The 19,533-nt window shown below is 35.7% G+C and overlaps 1 protein-coding gene across 7 annotated transcripts in view; it reads right to left on the reverse strand.

Annotated features, from left to right (window-relative positions):
* Positions 1-19,533, reverse strand: part of PPP3CB (protein phosphatase 3 catalytic subunit beta) — a 53,383-nt gene that overhangs the window by 30,874 nt on the left and 2,976 nt on the right. For all 7 annotated transcript variants that reach the window (XM_021700275.1, XM_021700273.1, XM_021700274.1 and 4 more), the window contains exons 2-8: positions 8,057-8,257; positions 7,266-7,390; positions 3,821-3,932; positions 1,389-1,534; positions 981-1,120; positions 799-876; positions 598-692 (exon numbers count right to left, since the gene is read on the reverse strand). In XM_021700275.1, the coding sequence (XP_021555950.1) occupies positions 598-692; positions 799-876; positions 981-1,120; positions 1,389-1,534; positions 3,821-3,932; positions 7,266-7,390; positions 8,057-8,257 (897 nt within the window). The remainder of the gene's footprint in view (positions 1-597; positions 693-798; positions 877-980; positions 1,121-1,388; positions 1,535-3,820; positions 3,933-7,265; positions 7,391-8,056; positions 8,258-19,533) is intronic.

Genomic DNA, 19,533 nt, shown 5'->3' on the forward strand with positions numbered 1-19,533 from the left:
ACATAAGAAAAAAGGAAGAAAGAATAGTAAAAAGAAAAGAAAGGGAGGAATATATCCCTGAAAGGAGGTCAGAGTGAATTGATCAAAGAAGGTTCAACTATTAATCTTCAGGGGGCAATGATAAGACTGTGGAGGTAAAAGTACGGAAGAAGAAAGGGAATGAGAACCTAGATCAGTGAACAGAAAACAAGAAACATGATAAACGAATTAACTATACAGTGCCAATACACGAAATGGTCAAAGCAGCAGCAGCAGCTTTATGCAAACAAGAAAACATTCTCTTGATTATAAGGGGAAAGATTTAAGAAAGGGGAGTTTGAGAAAATCATGTTTGGCTTCTTGACTTAATTCAGAACATTTTTTAGTAAGGTAGCTTCTATGAGTGCCAAGTTGTAGAATGGTTACATATGATTTAAGTTTCACATTTTGGATTTTTATTTCTTGTTCTCTCCCCTCCCTTATATCTTACGCTTTTTTATAATGAGATTTGGATAATTACAGTTTCAAACAATGCCTCTTTTCTATTATTTTCAAAAAAAATAAGTCAATTAAAATGCTAAGTTGTTTAACAATTTTTTTTTATCAACAACATCTTACCTTTATTATTGTAGACATCTAAGTAATTAGGTGCCGAAAAAATTGTTATTAATGAAGGGAACCCTGTAGTTTGACTTTTTCTGTACATTCTATAGCTGTAAAACAAATAGCTTAATATGCATCGTAAAGCATCAATCATGAGTTACTAAGTTTGATTTGTACATAAGGTGTTAATTTGGGTCAGGGAAACAGAATTCTTACCCTGCATCTTGAGCTTCATGAGCTCTAATAATCGATAACAAATTATTGTTTTGCAAAAATTCACACACTGCTGGATAGCTGTGGGGGGAAAAAAGTAAATTAAGTAAAATAATGGTTTTCTATATGAAACATATGCTATTTTAACAACTAAAATGTGTTTAATCTTGGATATTTTTCCTTACTTATAAAAATAAGAACATCCTCGAACAGTATTGTGACTAAAATGTTCCTGTGATTTTTCATTTCCAAAATCTTCAGAAGGATCGGACCATAGCAAGTCACACATTGGTCCAAATGCAGGTGGCTCTTTGAATCTATCTAACTGTGAAAGAAAGAAAAGAAAGAAACAAAGAACAGAAATAACTTGTCAAAAAGTGAGAATAGAATGGACACAGGAAAGTGGTACCAACTTTGAATACTGTCCATACTACATTGTTCTGAATGGTTAGAAGATATTTCCTTAAAATATCAGTATATTAATTTTTACCATTACCTAATCTTGGCAGTAAAGAGAAGTTTGAAGCTTCTACTCTCTACCCAACAAAGTACTATAAATAGGAATCAACCTTGGAACTACAATATATACTCACTCTCCTAATATCATCCAGTGTGTGTATTTCTGGTGAAAGTCCACCATGAACACAAAGAAATTGTTGATTTAAAAGTGCAGCAAGAGGCAGACTATCAAAAGCTTCCATACAAGCTTCATAGACTCTTTCTGAATATTTAATTTTACCTAGAAAAAGAAAAAATAATTGATAATCACATTACTAGTTTATCATTTTGAAAATAGACAGATACATAAATTGACTATTAAAACCAAGGCAAGAAAACTATAGACACAGAAAACAGCCAAGTGGTAGCCAGGGGTTGACAGGGTATGGGGGTGATTATAAAAAGGCAGCAAGAAGGAATTTATGGGATGATGAAACTTTTCTGTATCATGACTGTGGTGGTTGGCAGTTCTATGCATTTGTCAAAATTCAGAACTAAACAAAGAGTGAATTTTACTGTATATAATTTTTTTTTAAAAAGGCAAGCATCTTGCCCTGTTAGAATCAATAAACTAGGCAGTCTTATTGGTCTTATGAAGACAAAATATTTGCTGTCTCTAAATTTACTTTGGGTATGCAGCAGATCATAAAATATTACTTAAAGTAAGTAAGTCAAATCTCTAAAAACAGCTCAACCCTTTACCTTTATAGACCAAGTAAAGCTAAATTAGAGCTATACTTAAAGCTGTTTTAATACTTTATTTTAGGGCGCCTGGGTGGCTCAGTTGGTTAAGCGACTGCCTTCGGCTCAGGTCATGATCCTGGAGTCCCGGGATCGAGTCCCGCATCGGGCTCCCTGCTCGGCGGGGAGCCTGCTTCTCCCTCTGACCCTCCCCCCTCTCATGTGCTCTCTCTCAAATAAATAAAATCTTTAAAAAAAAAAAAATACTTTATTTTATTCTGAGTCAGTGACTACTTTGTTGTTACAGACAAGACTACTACATCATCACAACAAAACTCAAAGTCCACCCAATTAAAAAAAAAAGAAAAGAAGATATCTTATTCATATACTGGAAGAACAGAGGGGTTCCTCTGGTCTACAATGAATGCTTAAAATGGACAGTGAAGCATGAAGCCAAACTAACACAAGAGAGACAAAACTCCACCAAATCCAACTGTCATTTACTTTTAAGGAGATTATCATACACATCCCTTTGCTCCTTTGTATCTTTAAAATTCCTGGCTATTTTACATTTTTGCTGCAATTTTGGTGAGTAGTTTGTTTTATTAATTATCTAAAGAAAAAAAGTGCTTAGTTCCTTTTCCCCTTTTTAATATTTTAACATTCAAATATGAGAAAATCTGGGGCACCTGGGTGGCTCAGTTCATTAAGTGTCTGCCTTTGGCTCAGGTCACCCTGGGATCCAGTCCCACATCGGGGTCCCTGCTCGGCATGAATGTTGCGTCTCCCTCTCCTTCTGCCCCTCCCCCCTGCTCCTGTTCTCTCTCTTGCACTCTCTCTCAAATAAATAAATAAAATCTTAAAAAAAACCCACAAATATGAGAAAATCTATATCCAGCAACCAGAGGTTCTAAACTGGTAGTCTGCTAACAGACCTGTTTTCCAGCACTGTGGTTTAATAAAAAATTTAAATTGATTGCCTTTAGGTCAAGTATGCACTTTCCAGGCCACATCTCTTATTCATTTATTACTTTATTTTTTACTATTTTATTATTTTATTTTTTATTATGTTACTATTCATAACCTATTCATTTAGGTTACCCACCTGATCCTTGAAGTTATAGGCCTTTGTGCCCTCTGCCATTACTCACCACTATATTTTTCTCCTTTTACTGGAAGTCTCTAGTAATACGATCTTTACTGGATCATGTTTGGGTCTCCATAATTCTGAAATTATTTCTATTTTTAGAACTTAACTCTAAGACTTAATATAGTTATGAATATTAACTTAATAAGCACATAGTTAAGAGGTGTGAAAAAAGGTCAAATACTGCTCTATATAATATTGTGGCTTCTGGTTATTAGATTGCCATTGCCACAATAATTTAAGAGAGAAATGGGGTAAACATTGTATGTTAAGAATTTCATTTCATTAATATAATGTTTGAAACAATCTGCAATGATGACAGGATGAATAATTTAAGAATCTTCATGGGAGAGCTTCAATATTGGGGGACAAAAATCTCCAATGCAACAACAATTTTTTTCCTTTTGGTTTTTATTCTTCCTGTTAGAAAAAAAAAATCACTTAAACATTAAAGCTATATGGAAAATTCAAAACCATTTCTAAATATATCTATAGAATCAAGCTTAATAGGAAACACTGAAATGAAAACGTCTCAATAAAACACCATTAAACACTAGAGAACTCTTGACAATAATCCTCAAAGCTTTATATGTTTGGACACAAAATCTGTTCTTATATGTTACACTGTAAAGTCTTACTATCCATATCACTGCACAAGAATACTGAGGAAATGAAAATATTTCTCATGAAAGTACTCACATTCCTGCTTAAAGGTAAAATATTCAGTAAGGTGTCTGCATTCATGATTGCCTCTCAGAAGAAATAATGTGCTTGGGTACAGAATCTTCAGGACCCATAAATATAAGACACACTGCAAAAGAAAACATTTTGAATGAATTTATCTTTTATTTTTATTTCACTAAGTTGTTTCATATTTGCTCCTTTTCTCTAACCCTATTGTCCTTACAATCTCTATTACTCTTTACTACCTTTTTCTCTTTGTCCTTTACTAAAATATAAGCTCCATGAAATCAGGGACTTTGTCATCTTAGTCACTTTTCATCCTCCACTCCTAGAAAAGTACCTAGCAAACAGCAGAAAAGTAATAAATATTTGTTGAATGAATGAGTCAAACAATTTATTTAATTACTTTATATTTACAGATTGTTTGCTATAAAAACAATTAGCAGATTGGTGCCCTTCTTAGGTATATCAATAAATAAAATAATGTCAAAAATAATAGCATGGACCATTTATTGAGTACTTACAATGTATCAAGTGCCATGTTTTTAATACTCCTTGTTTATTCCTCAAACAACCCTATGAAGTATGTAATATTATCTCTATTTTACAAACAAGGGAACTGAAGCAAAGAGTTCAAGTAACTTGTCTGAAATCACAGAACTTTTAAGTAATGGAGACAGGATTCTGATCCTCTGATCTTAAGCATTATGCCACGCTGCCTTATGAAGGCAATAGGATGTTTTACGTTTATTTTGTTGGTTATGCTCGTTGCCGTACATGAGGTAAGTGCTTATTACCTAAACTGATTCAAAGAAAGTATAATTTTTTAAATCAGAAGAATATTAAAGCAAACAGTGTAGCAGATGCTTTTCTCTAAATAGATTTATATTATTTTTTTAAGATTTATTTTTAAGCAATCTCTATACCCAACATGGGGCTCAAACTCACAACCCCAAGATCAAGAATCACATGCTCTACCAACTGAGCCAGCCAGGTACCCCTCTAAATAGATTTAACATAAGAAACTCACATTTTACTTATTTGGTTAAAAAAAAAGGAAATCGGGGCACCTGGGTGGCTCAGTCAGTTAAGCGTCTGACTCTTGATTTCAGCTCAGGTCGAGATCTCAGGGTCATGGGATCGATGAGCCCCAAGTTGGACTCCACGCCCAGCATGGACTCTGCTCAGGATTCTCCCTACTCGTGCCTGTGCTCTCTCTCTCAATAAAGAAATAAAATCTTAAAAAAAAAAAAAAAAGGAAAGATACTTCATATGAAAATTAGCTTGGTTTATAGAATTATATACAAAAAGAAAACAAACTTTATTTTTAACAAGTTAAGATATATTAAAATGTGTAACTATTCACACCTTCATTTTATTCATAAGGAAAAAAAGAAATTAAGTCAGGGAAATACTTATTAAACTCTACCTCTCTTTTTTGCTTATTTTGATTCTTTATTATTTTCCTTTTGTAACAATAAAATCTATTAAAAGAGTCAGCCATGGGGTGCCTAGGTGGCTCAGTCATTAAGCGTCTGGCTCAGGTCATGATCCCAGGGTCCTAGGATCAAGCCCCGCATTAGGCTCCCTGCTGGGCAGGAAGCCTGTTTCTCCCTCTCCCACTCCCCCTGCTTGTGTCCCCTCTCTTGCTGTGTCTCTCTCTGTCAAATAAATAAATAAGATCTTTAAAAAAAAAGATATTAAAAGAGTCAGCCACAAAACACTCCAAGGACATACACACCAATATGCTTAGTTACCAATAAGCTTCCTAAAATTGTTCATTTTATTGTTTTTGTCAAAGCCCCCTATCTTTTTTGTTAAGAAGGTCCATTATTCTGGTTTCCTTGAAGCTTTGAGGAAAGTTTGAGGTGAGTAATGATGAAACTATGAATAAAGGAAGAACAACTCAGAGGTAACAAAATTCCTTAGGGAATTTTAAGTGCACAGAGCCCTGAACTCCTTTCCTCACTATGAATCCTAGCATACCTGAGAAAGGAGGTTAAAAATACTGGAGAAGGGGATATAAATAACAGGAACCAGCTGGAAATTCACCAAGTAAAGATTCAATTATCTACTGGGAAAGGTGGTTAAGAGTACAGGCTAAGGAGGTGCCTGGATGGCTCAGTCGGTTAAGTGACTGACTCCTGATTTCAGCTCAGGTCATGATCTCAGGGTCATGAGATGAAACCCCCCATCAGGCTCCATGCTCAGTGTGGAGTCTGCTGGAGATCCTCTCTCTCCCTTTCCCTCTGCCCTCCCCCTTGTTTGCTCTCTCTCTAAAAATAAAAATAAATCTTAAAAAAAAAAAAAAAAGAGTACAGGCTTAGAATAAGACCGGCTGCACTGCTTACTAAAAATGTGTCTTTGGGGAAGCTATTTAACTTCTCCAAGCCTCAGTTTCCTCATCTATAAAATGGATAAAATAACAGTACTTACCTCATAATGTTGTGAAGATTTAATTAATCAATGTGTGTTAAGTGCTTAGAATATGCTTGGAACATAGTAAATACTCAACACATGTATCTATTAGTAGAGCTTTTATCCAGCAATTTTACCTCCAAGAATCTGCCCCACAGAAATAATTTAGCAAGTATGCAAAGATGTATAAATAACCTTACTCACTGAAGCATCATTGTAATGCCAAAAAATTAAGAACACCTTAAGTGTCTAACAATAATTAACTGTGGTTTGTTTATTCAACAGAATACAATGTGGCTATTAAAAATGCTATAAATTTATATATACTGACCTGGAAGGGCATCACAGTATAGGGATATATGAAAAAAAGCAAGTTATAGAACAACATTATAATATGGCCACATTTTCATTTAAAAAAAGAGAAATGCATATTATTAGAAAAAGCAAATAGTTCTATATTTACCTTATTTTATTTATATTATTAGAGAAATAAAAGGAGCAAAAAGAACCATGTGCTGTTAAGTAATGATCAACAGGTCATTTTAATGCCTCTTAAGTTTTTTTAAAAGAAATGAATACTTTCACAACACACAAAGACTTGGGTCTTAATAGCTACAGAAGGTGGATAGAAGCAGTAGGGTTTAAGCCATAAAAGCATTACAGTATGTTTTATGTAATCAGAGAAAATTCAATTAATCTTTTTTTCACATGGGGTGATGCCTTTAGGGGCAAGAGAGATAAATAGCACTAGCTCCTTAGGGCCACTAGATAACAGGACAATAAAGAACCCTCAGTTTACATATAATTTCCACTGGGAAAAATGGCAATTATAATTGCATAAACAGAGTAATACAAAGAAAATAAAATAGTTTGAAAGGCAGAAGAGAATAAGTAGTAGTTTTATCTAAAAACTTCAGAATAGCAGAGGTATTAAAAAGAACCCAATATAGGTACTTTAAGGAACTTATTTTACTAGGAATTAATGGAAATCATCTATGGTTAACACTTAAAAGCAAATCAAATGATAGTATATGATTATTACCTCTATACTAAAATAACCTCTGTCCACATAATCACCAAGAAAAAGGTATCGTGTATTAGCAGGTGATCCTCCTACTTCAAAAAGTTTCATCAGATCAAAAAATTGGCCATGGATGTCACCACACACTGAAACAAGAAGATTATTAGATATGAAAAAAAACCTCTGAAATAACAAATTTTACTTAAATTCTAATTTCTTTTACATAATAATGTAAATTCTATCAAGAAAGGTCTTGGGAGGACGTTAGAATCTATGAAGAGTCGTAATAGGGATGATGTGTACCCAAGTGTTCACATGTGCTCAAGATCTAAAACAAGATATAACAAAAATAATGAAATTTGTAGTCAGTGACAAAATTTTCACCTAAATTTATAAAGCTCCTCTTTAGGAAGCCAAGCATAGGTCTTAGGATTACAAAAATTATAATGGTGGCAGTAAAATCTCCATCCTAATGCAATACCTTCTACTGACTGCTATGTTGACACTGAGGTATTTGCCCCTAATAATTGAAAGCAAAGTAAATAAGAATTTGTTGAATCAAATTGAATTATGGCCAACACAACTGATGAAACCTTCACAAAAGTGTATTAGACCAACTTCTGCACTCAGGTTACTTAAGATCATGTTTATTCACTGAAAATAGGCAAACCCCCCCAAAATTACAAAAAATAAATTCAAGATAATGTCCCTGTAATATTATTTTAGTATACCATAGATTGAAGAATAAACAGCCTTAAATCCAAGCAATAGTATAATTAAAAAAATAATATCCAAAACATAAACAAGTGTACCTGTAATTGGAGCCTCTACTTCTATCATGGTTTTCTCTCTCCGAAGGATGGCAGCACCCTCATTGATAATTCTAAGTGCAATTTCTTCATCTACCCGACCTTCTTTTACTAAGTGGTTCTTCAGAACATCAACCCTGGGTATCCCATCCATATCAAATACTTCTTCAGATGTCAAGCGATGTGTTGGGGGAAAAGGTACAGCTGCAATTTTTTTAATTAATAAAAAATAAATCACTATTAATACTGTAACATAAAAACTAATCAATGGATCTAGGTAAATAAGAGTAAAACCTGAAAAGCTGGAGTTTTTATTTCTTCTTTATTTATTGGATAGAGGTGTTAATATTTTTAAAGGGTTTTCTAAAAAGAGTAATCAAATTATACTTTTATTAATCTATATATAATAACATGTTCTTTGTTGAAAATTATTAGAGAAATGAACTACCTCAAAAATTAAAAGCTCTTTCAGGATAACTAAAGTTTTCTTTAAGCCATAACATTTTTTGGCAGAACTTGCAAATCATATTATACACTCTTTACCTTAATGAAGTACAATAAATGTAAACTTATTACCACATAAGCCTGAATAGAAAGAAATCCCAAAGATAAGGTGAACTACCATGTTTCTAAGAAAGTTAAATGTGATGTTTTCTGGCCAACTTGAAAAGAAACTTTTAGAGATATAGATAAAACAATCAAATACTTAAACAATTTAAATTAATTTAAATGCACATATACATTTAAAAAGCATTCATAAATCATGATAATTTTGAAATACTGCTTTTTCTCCTACCTCCATGTTTCACAAAACACTTTCATTCAAAATCTTTATGCACATCTTTGACATCAGTGTATTCCTTATCACTGGAGCCATTTCTGAGTCATCTAACACTCTTTTCAAAGGCAGATCATCTTCACTTCCATTTAAGTTGTTTGATACAGCACTTTTTGAATATACATAAAATGCTATCATTGCAAATTTATCCTAAGCCACAGTTCCAATATATATTAATTACCAACTGTACTCTTTAAAACTGATATTTGTTAAATGGAATAGAAAACTATAAGGCCTATTTTCAATAGTATCTAGCACAATTTTGAGGTCATATACATAGAAAAAATTACTATATATCTGTTAAAATTAGATTCCTTTTTCTCTGACTACAACATTCAAAATCAGTTTGAAGTAGTTTTAGGCTCTTTACCAAACAGTACTTTGTTTTTCAAAATAAAGAAAGCAATAGAGAAATTTATAATAAGAGTCTATATATAGACTCAAATTAAGGCAGCTCTTTTATGAAATAAAAACTGTTTTAGAAAAAACTCACTTTATATTCAGGCACACAGTATATAGTATTTTTTGATGTTTCAGAATCATCATTGTAATGATCAATTATTATATAGAAGCCTGGAAATGTATAGGACCAACTGATTCTTCACATTTCAACTTAAACAAAAAAACTAAAAACAGGAGCCTGGGTTAGAATTAGATCAATGACCTGAGAAAGAATAATAAATAACCATGTTCTATTTTACCAGGAAAACAAATTAGGAAGAACTCAATACTTTAGAAGTGAGATGAGAACTAAGGCAGAAGGATGTCAACCAATTCTAAAAGGCTTTGAAATCGCCAATCCCTCTTGCTTTCTTTGACACTTAGTAAAATAAAATTTGAACTTCCTTATCTTCTCTTCATTAGAACATATTAATTCCCACTACTTTTCACTTTTAGAACAAAGCATTAAAATACATTTTGTCCCCCCAAATATATTGTCTAGATTCTAATAAAAAAAAAAAAACCCTCAAAGTATGTTTTTCTCTAGTTAAAGATTAAACAAATCAAATTTGCCCCATCAGTAAACCAACTGTTTAAAAACTACAGATTTTAATAACTGATTACTAAATAAATCACAAGTTACTTTGGGACATTATAAAAATGAAAAGTTTAAATATCTCTTAAGTACAAACTTTTGAGATTAAGATGGAATCATATCTTTCTCATCAGGCCAAGAGAATTTTTTTTATCACTCTACTCAGGAAAACAGATACTGTTTAAGAGGCTGCATTCAAGATTATGTACACTTTTTAATAATCAAGAACATAATTCCACTACTGGCTGAATTCTATTCACAATACACAACTTCCTAAAAACCCAACTGGGAGACCATTCCCCATCCCCTCAACTCAATCAGTCACCCGTGTTACTGCATGTTTTCATGCATATTGTGAATGTTCCACTGCAATTCATACTGAGGTACTGCCCCCTCTTTAACCAACTGCCAGAATGTCTTTATTCATCTGAAAAAAAGTATACATTGCCTTCATGCTCATGGGTAAGTCATCTACAGACCTATGCTTTCCCACTTCTTTTTCAACTCAAGACTTGCTTTTTTTTTTTAAGATTTTATTTATTTATTTGACAGTGAGAGACACAGCGAGAGAGGGAACACAAGCAGGGGGAGTGGGAGAGGGAGAAGCAGGCTTCTGGCAGAGCAGGGAGCCCGATGAGGGGCTCAATCCCAGGACCCTGGGATCATGACCTGAGCCGAAGGCAGATGCTTAACAACTGAGCCACCCATGTGCCCCAAGACTTGCTTTTTTTTTTTTTTAAGATTTTATTTATCCATTTGAGAGAGCACGAGCAGGGGCCGGGGGCGGGGGGGGGGAGGGGGGAGGGCAGAAGGAGAGGGAGAAGCAGACTCCCCACTGAGCAGGGAGCCCTGAGATCATGACCTCAGGCGAAGGCAGACAGGCACCCCAAGGCATGCTTTTACATTTCAAGACTAGCTGGGATACATTTTAAGGAATGGACACAGGTGGAAGGGTGAAGAAATACCACTATAAATGAAAGCAGATGAAAACGACAGAAGATCAGTGTTTTTCTAACAACACAACACTGAAAGTAGAAAATGTAGTTTCTAAAGAGTACATTTTAATATGTCAGTACATAAGAAAAGGCATGCGGAAAGATATAAGAGGAAAAAGACATGTCCTCTTTGGAGGTAGGAGAAACGAGCTGTGGCAGGTGATCTGACCAGGCAAAAGAAAGCCAACCAAACAGGATTTAGCCTAATGGGGGTTAATTATTGACCTTGCTGGTCAAGAGAGTTGAAAGTTTTTCATCAAAAATTAATATTCTCAACTACTACTTTGTTTTGCAATTCCTAAGGCATTTTAAAGTATTCCCATCTATTTTCAGGCTTTTAAATGGTTTTTCTTTTTATTTCTAATTCATCTTCAGACAATTATTCCTGCTTTTCTAGGATTTTCTTCCTGTTTTTTTATTTTCATTTTTTAAAATATTTCATTTATTTTTGCGTGTGGGTGCACGAGCGCACGAGAGAGAGAGAGAGAGAACGCATGTGTGCGCACACAAGGGGGGGGCAGAGGGAGAAGAAGACTCCCCGCTGAGTAGGGAGCCCAATGCAAGACTCAATCCCATGACCCTGGGATCATGACCTGAGCGGAAGGTAGACACTTAACGGACAGAGACACCCAGGCGCCCTCTCCTTATTTTCAGACTATTTTTCCTACTCTTTTATATTTGTGATAGGGAAAAAGCAAAACATAAATATATGTAAATGTAATGTAAATGGTCAATAACTGAAGTGGCTAAAAAGGAGGATTAGCTGGAATAAGCCAAAGAGCTACAAAATAATCTCAAATCACCAAGTTTCCAACACTGGAAAACTTGATTGGTAGTATTCATTTTGACCAAACTGTTCTGTTGGAAAATTTCCTTTAATCCAAATTTTGGCATGAAGCACATATCTGTAATCAGTAACATTCACAAGTTAATTTCATCCAGATTTAATGTAAAGTGGCTAAAAAAAAAAGTCTAAAGCAAGTTTTAATTTAGGCAATTGGAAAAATAAACCAGGGATACATATTGATCAGGGATGGGGGAAGGGCACAGATATTATTTTTTCCACTACTGGGTAAGGAATCCTAGAAATTAACTAAACATGTTCCCTAACTCTAAGCAAAGGCTACAAAATTATTAGCCCCATGAGGTGTCCAACACAGACTGGAGTGCCTGCAGCCTATGCCAACCGAACAACTTTACTATAAAGTTATCGTTCAGAAGCCTGGGCCTCTCATCATTACCATTATTGGCAACTATCCAAATAAAGTCCCTCCTGTCATCTATGTTTCTGAATTTTTCTCTGTATTTCTTTTATACCATGTTATCCCTGGCAGTTCTCCTCCCTCTCAATCCTTTTCATTTTGAATTCCCCTTATACATTGTTTAACTCACCCCTCTCCCTCTAATACACACACACACACCCTCTTCAGATCTTCCTGTAATGCTATCATCTCTCTAGCTTAATTAAATCTTAGTTACCCTGAAGGACAGCACTTTTCAAACACTTTTTTCAAAATGGAGGCTGCACATTTTTCCACACTCCACTACTCTCACCAGAGAAGGCTTTGGTCTTAGTGCAGCTCCACATTACCACTTCCAATTCCATCACTCCAATGAAGAAAAAAATATCTTCTCCTTTGAGGTTCATGCCTCCAGCTAATTTATCCTTGTCCCTGCCATCTACTAAACTTCTAGTCATCTCTCACATGCAACCCCGGTTCCTGGCTTGCAAGCCTTCTCCATTCAATCCCATTATCAATGTCCATGTGGGATTATCTATGTAAAACCTAAGAACTGAGATGTTCTTCAATTCCTCAGCCTTGGCCATAATTCCTGCTCTGCCTCTGAAATTCTGAACCCCAGTTTCTCACTCCATGATTAAAACCTCCTATCCTTCCAGTTCCACTCCCATTACTCCATCTGTTCTTCAATTTATTGAGAAACTGGAGGGGTGCCTGGGTGGCTCAGTCCGTTAAGCGACTCTTGATTTCAGCTCAGATCATGATCTTAGGGTCCTGAAATTGAACCCCATGTTGGGTTCCGAGCTCAGCAGTCTGCTTATCCCTCTCCCTCTGCTCCTACCCTCACTCACTCTCTCCCTCTCAAATAAATACATAAATAAAATCTTAAAAAAGAAAAGAAAAAGAAACTGGACAGCCCCTCCTTATCAACCCCCTTCTGGAAACTGGACAGCCCCTCTTTATCAACTCCCTTCTGGATACCTTTGCTTCTTACAATTTTAAAGGTATTCCATCATCCACCCACTTTTTAAACAACATCCTAAATTGTTTTGCCCTTTTGTCCTATTCTACCTATAAGGGAAAACTGAAATTCGTGGATGAGTTGGCTTCTAAACTTGGGTGCTTAGTATAAAGTCATCAAAACGGCCCAGTGCTACTACAAATTCACAGTCTTCAACTTAGTCATATGCATTTCTCAGCAGTCTTATTAAACATTCTCTCTCCCATGCTCCTCAGTGGAGATTTCAAATGGTCCCCTCTTTCTTGAATCCTTCATTCAACTTTATCTCTTACTCAGTTATCAACTTTGTATCCAATTTCAGAGAAAATCAAGGCCTTCAGACCAAACTTCACTTTCTTGCTCCTCTCCATCCAAATCTACACCAGTATGCATCTTTAAATTTCTCCCCATCTCAGGGAAGAGGTATTCCTCTTGTCCTTTACTAAACATTCTATTTGGGTCCTGCATCCCACTGCCCCAACCTCTTAACTTCAAATCACCCTCCCCACCCCTCCCATGGTCCTATTGTTTCCTATGCCTCTCCATTGGGTCTTTCCTTTGAGCATATGAACATACTTACACATCTTTAAGATCTTAAAAATCCAAACAAGTAACTCTCCCTTGCTCCTCATTCCTGTTTCTGCCATATATATCCTTTTTGACAACTAAGCTTTTTGAAAGGGTTATTCAAATCTACAATGGGTATCTTCATTTTCTCACTTTTTGTCTATTTTCCTCAATCCGTATTTATCTGGCTTCTGCTCTATTCCTCCACCTGTAACTCTCTCCTCTCTTGGGTTCTTGAAATCACTCACCTGGTTTTTCTCGTACTTCTCTGGTCACAACTGATTTGTCTATTTCATGGACTTCTAGTCTTTTTCCTGATCCTAAATGTCAGTATGTCCTACAATTCTGTCCTTGGCCCTCCTATCACACTCCTCTGAACTAGTGATCTCATCCATAACCTCAGTTTCAACTAAAATCTACATTTTGAGGACCCTCAAATAGATTGCTTAGTCTAGATCCCTCCCCTAAACTCAAGATTCCTTGTAAACTATTAAGTATCTGTATTTGTATGTTCCATACATACCTCAAACTTAGTATGTCCAGAATTTAGGGTATGATTTTTCCCTCTAAACCATTACCAATACTTACCCATCTAGGAATTATCCTAGAATTCCCTTTATTCCTCACCCTACATGGCCAATAAGTCCTAAATAATTCTCTGATCTGTTTCTGTTCCTTTGGTCCTGAGACACTAAGAACTTTTTTTTTTTTTCTAGAATTACACAATCTTTTCAATTTTGCCTACTCTACAACACTCAGTATATACTCTTTCTAAAATTCAAATCTCAACCTTCTCTTGTTTCAGGACTGGCTTTATTATACAAAATCCCAATTCTTTATTTTCACATGGCATGCAAGATCCCTTGTGATCTGAACCTTGCCTACATTTCCAACCCTCATCTTTTGTCACTACCTCACATTCCAGATACTTTCTACACTCCAGATACTTTATTTTCATTTTTAAAATTACATATTGCTTTTTAAAAATCTCTGTACTTTTTCATGACCTACTGTTTAGGGGTACACTATTCCCATCTTTTACCTTCTTGTCCTTAAACCTCATTTCAGTGTTCCGATTCTTGAAAACTTTTCCTCATGTTCCCAGACTAAATAAATGGTGTGCCTTCCTTTGTGGTCCTATATCGTAGCATATAATCCACACCTATATCATGGCACTTACTAATTGCACTGTAAATATGTCTCCCCCATGTGCTTATGAACTCTTTGAAGGGAGGGAGCTATGTCTTTCATCACTACATACCTGGTGATTAGAACATTGCTACTAATCAATGTTTACTGAATTAATGATATAGTTTACAAAATACTTTTATATCTTGACACTAATTTATATAGCAATGACAATATATTTATACTGCTTTATTTGCAGTTTACAAAGTATGTACTTTCACATACATAAACCTGTACGATTCTCAGAGACACCTGGAAGTTTGGTAGGGCAGGTTTTATCCCTTCACAAATGGGATAAGAGGTTCAGAGAACTTAAATGGCTTTCTCAAGGTGTTTCTTTTCTTTCTTTTTTTTTTCTCAAGGTGTTTCAACTAGTAAGGGGTAGAACCATGGTTGAAATTGAGGTCTTCAGAATGCTACTCCAATACAATCTGTCTTATACGAACAAAATGACAATGCTCTTCTGGTCAAAGAGTCATCAAAAGTTTCCTCATGAAAATGGGTATAACCCACTCCAGTGCCAGGACGAGAAGCATGCATTGGCCACATGCTCTAAAAAAAGATTCAATAAATCCTACAGTACAGTCTTCAAAATTTCAAAGTACCCCTTGGGTTCTTTTTAATCTGTGATGGTTATTTGAATATAGTACCTTTCCCTCAAAATTGGTTCCCCTTCCTGTCTTATTTGTGACATGGTTATCACCACTCTGTCATTGGAATCTGAAATTTTGGTGTCATTGTTCTCTTCCAAGACTCCAAGTCCTACTGATTCTTCAAATTCTCTTCATTTTCTTACATCTCCATTGCTGCAGTGCTAGTTCAAGTTCTTATCACTTTGTGTACTAAAAAAATCTAACTAAGCTCTACTTTCCCTCCGCCTTGATGTACAAAACACTGTTAGATTAACCTACTCAAAAATTTGGGGTTGTTTCTTAAGAAATAAAGAATAAAGGGGGGGAAGCCTCAAACTTATTTCTAAGATCCTTCCCTATTTGACCATTCTAGTCTTTTACACATCATTCCAATCTTTGCCTCTAACTACAACTGCTCAATTTAATCAATCCCTAAAGCAAAATTAGTCTGATTGTTTCCTTAAAAAGTTTTGCTCTTCTACTTGTTCCCACACCCAATCACTGATCCAATATCTCTCTCTCTTTTTTTTTTTAATTAGAGAGAGCGCGCGGGGAGCAGCAGAAGGAGAGGGAGAAGCAGGCTCCCCGCTGAGCAGGGAGCCCAGTGCGGGGCTCAATCCCAGGACCCCGGGATCATGACCCAAGCCGAAGGCAGACACCTAACCAACTAAGCCACCCAGGCACCCCAATATATCTACTTCTAAAATTATTCAGAATTTGCATCATATCTGGTTTCTCTCTTTCCCTTAATGCATGCCTTGGTCATTCTGCACTTGGACTGCTTTGGTCCTAAGACGCTGAATAAGGACTTTTTCCCCCTAGAATTACTACAATCATTTCAATTTTGCCCATGCTATAACACTCAGAATTCTCTTTCTAAAATTCAATAATTAATCTCTGACACGTGATTTAAGCCCCTCCCCCTCCTAATATTTTGTTCTACACAATACCAAGTTACCTTTCAAAAACCAAGATAGTGGATCACTCTCCTATTTTAAAACCCTCAATAATGATGATGGCTACCATTGGTTAATTTAAGAGATAAGGTTAATATAACCTAGGAAATAAAGAAAATATATCAAATGCAAAGGACAGTCACAGTGTGCATACTAAAATGAACATATACACAATATAGACAATGCCCTCTAAGTGATAAAGGTGGATTCTTATATCAAGACTAACAGATTCAATAATCTCAAGAGACAATCATGTGCCAGGCCATCCACTGAGGTACATACTTTACATGGACTATCTCCATTAATCCTTCAAAAACCACATAATAATACTTTATTAATTCTATTTTACAGATGAGAACACTGAAGCTTGGTGACATCAAGTACCTTGTCCACAGTGAAAAGGTTATTAAGGTAACCTAGGATTCAAACCCAGGCAACTGGACTCCAAAGCCTCTTAATCATCCAGAGGTTATACTGCTTACTAGCTTAAGTTTCAGCTCCTCAACTTAGTGTACAAAAAATGGTTTCCAACATCATCTCCTGCCACTCATAGCCAAGCAGTTACACACTACTGTCTCACATTTTCAAGTTTTTTTTTTCAAACTCCACGTCTTTCTGCTGCTGTTTCCTCTACTCCAGTCCTACCTTCTATCTGGAAAAATTCTACTCATCCTTCAAGGCCCACCTCAAAACATAATCCTCTCATTCATGCTTTTTCTCCAAATAAGAGAGTTAACTCCTTCTTTACAGCCCCAACAGCACTTTGTACATACCTTGTTATATTAATTATTTGCAATAATGTCTCCCCCACTAGACTGCCAGCACTCCAAGAGAATCTTAATTAATTATACTAATCCAATTCTGTATCTTCAATGCCTATTATGCTTTGGTACAAAGCAAGTACTCAATAAATGTTGCACAAATAAATGGTCCCAATCCTCTGCCTGTTTAAATCCTACCCTTCCTTCAAGGCCTCCTTCTTCCTTGTATAAACCCTTGTTAGACTGACCATTCCAGTCCAGAGTCATCACTACCTCCTTTGAACTCAAACAAGTCACTTATCTGGCAATTATTAATTGCACCCATCCTTATGACATATACAAATAACTTTTCATGAGTACTTATTTCTCCAAGGACCAAGACTATTATTCATTTTTTTATATTTGTCTCCCTACAGTTTTTAGCATACAGCAGGCATTTAATAAATATTTGCTATTTGATTACTTTGATGTTCCAAAATAAATTTTACATAACATCCAAGGATGCCCAACTATCTTCAGCTAATTTTATCTGTGTATAAATAAACATTTTTATGATAAAATGAAGTCATATGATTGGTACTAAAATACACCCCATTTAATAAAACAAGATTCTTTTCATCAAACTTTTCCTTACAACTCTTGCTAACTCATTCAATAACTCTGGAACCTAAAGCTTTTGCCTTACTACTAAGCAGCTATATTTCTTCCTTGGCATTTTTCTTCTAAGATGACTTGTTACCACAATGTTCTCTCTCCTTCCCTTCCTCTCTCCCTCCATCTCTTTCTGTCTCTGTCTCTCTCATACACACACACTCACAGACACTATTTTCTCTGTTCCTTTGCTTTCTCTAGGACACATGGTACTGAAGATTTATTTTAAAATGTTTAACAATTTAATGGGGGTGGGAGGAAAAAGAAAAATCATTTTCAAGAGTTATCTTTTAGATAGGTAAGTCCACAAAATACATTTAGTAAACAAAAATTAAAATGCAAGTTGCTTTAAAACATGATGAAATAGAACTAGCGAGAAACAATGAAGTAGCCATGTGACCCAAAGACCTATGTGGGTCATCTAGCAATCTGTAATGAAAATAAGCAATCCTAATAAAGCTACGTACTAGAAAATACTTAAGCCAAATGACCTCAGACTTATAAGCAGGGCAGCTAGCAAAAGAACCGAAATGAATCGTCAAGCTGCCTATCAGAAATATATTAGCTTAGCCTGGGTGGCTCAGTTGATTGAGCGACTGCCTTCGGCTCGGGTCGTGATCCTGGAGTCCTGGGATCGAGTCCCACATCGGGCTCCCTGCTCAGCAGGGGGTCTGCTTCTCCCTCTGACCCTCTTCCCTCTCGTGCTCTCTGTCTCATTCTCTCTCTCTCAAATAAATAAATAAAATCTTTAAAAAAAAAGAAATATATTAGCTTAAAAAACTTAACACTCACACACACACTTCAGCATTTTGGTTCAATCTGAAAGTCTGATAATTTAAGAGATGAGGTTAATATAACCTAGGAAATAAAGAAAATATATTGAATGCAAAGGAAAGTCACAGTATGCATACTAAAATGAACATATACACAATACAGACAATGCCCTCTAAGTGATAAAGGTGGATTCTTTTACCAAGACTAGCAGATTCAATAATCTCAAGAGACAATTGAGGTTTACAAATCTGGGACCTCATCTACATAGCAAAAAGTACATTTTTAAAATATCCGGAAATAAAAGGTAGGGTAGTATCTGGATAATTCAGGTTGAGTAAATTGGGGGGCGGGGGGGTGAGGAGAGCAATACGCATAAACTCAGGGTTTTATGTTGTAATTACCCATACCAATTTTGCTGATGTGGCAGTAAGGCACTCATGCAGATACAATTAGCCATTTTTCCTAGTTTGTTTCCATTTTCTTATTTCCAACTTATCTTAGCTGAAGAATAGAAAAATGCTTAACAGAAAATGGTTAAGAGGGCATACTATCTCACCTAAACCACTGGGCTATAGTAACTTTCAAACAGAAGAATTTGACCTGAGCCAGCAGCAGCTGGAGTAGGCTCAGAAATGAAATTGCTGGGGAGCCTGGGTGGCTCTGCCTTCTGCTCAGGTCATGATCCTGGGGTCCTGGGATCAAGCCAGCTTCAGATTCCACGCTTGGCAGGGAGTCTGCTCATCCCCTTCCTTCTGTCCCTACCCCCACCCCCAATGCTCTCTGCTCTCTAATAAATAAAATCTTTAAAAAAAAAAATGAAATTGCTTTAACTAGCCAGGAA

Source organism: Neomonachus schauinslandi, chromosome 6 (assembly GCF_002201575.2).
Source record: "Neomonachus schauinslandi chromosome 6, ASM220157v2, whole genome shotgun sequence".
NCBI lineage: Eukaryota > Metazoa > Chordata > Mammalia > Carnivora > Phocidae > Neomonachus > Neomonachus schauinslandi.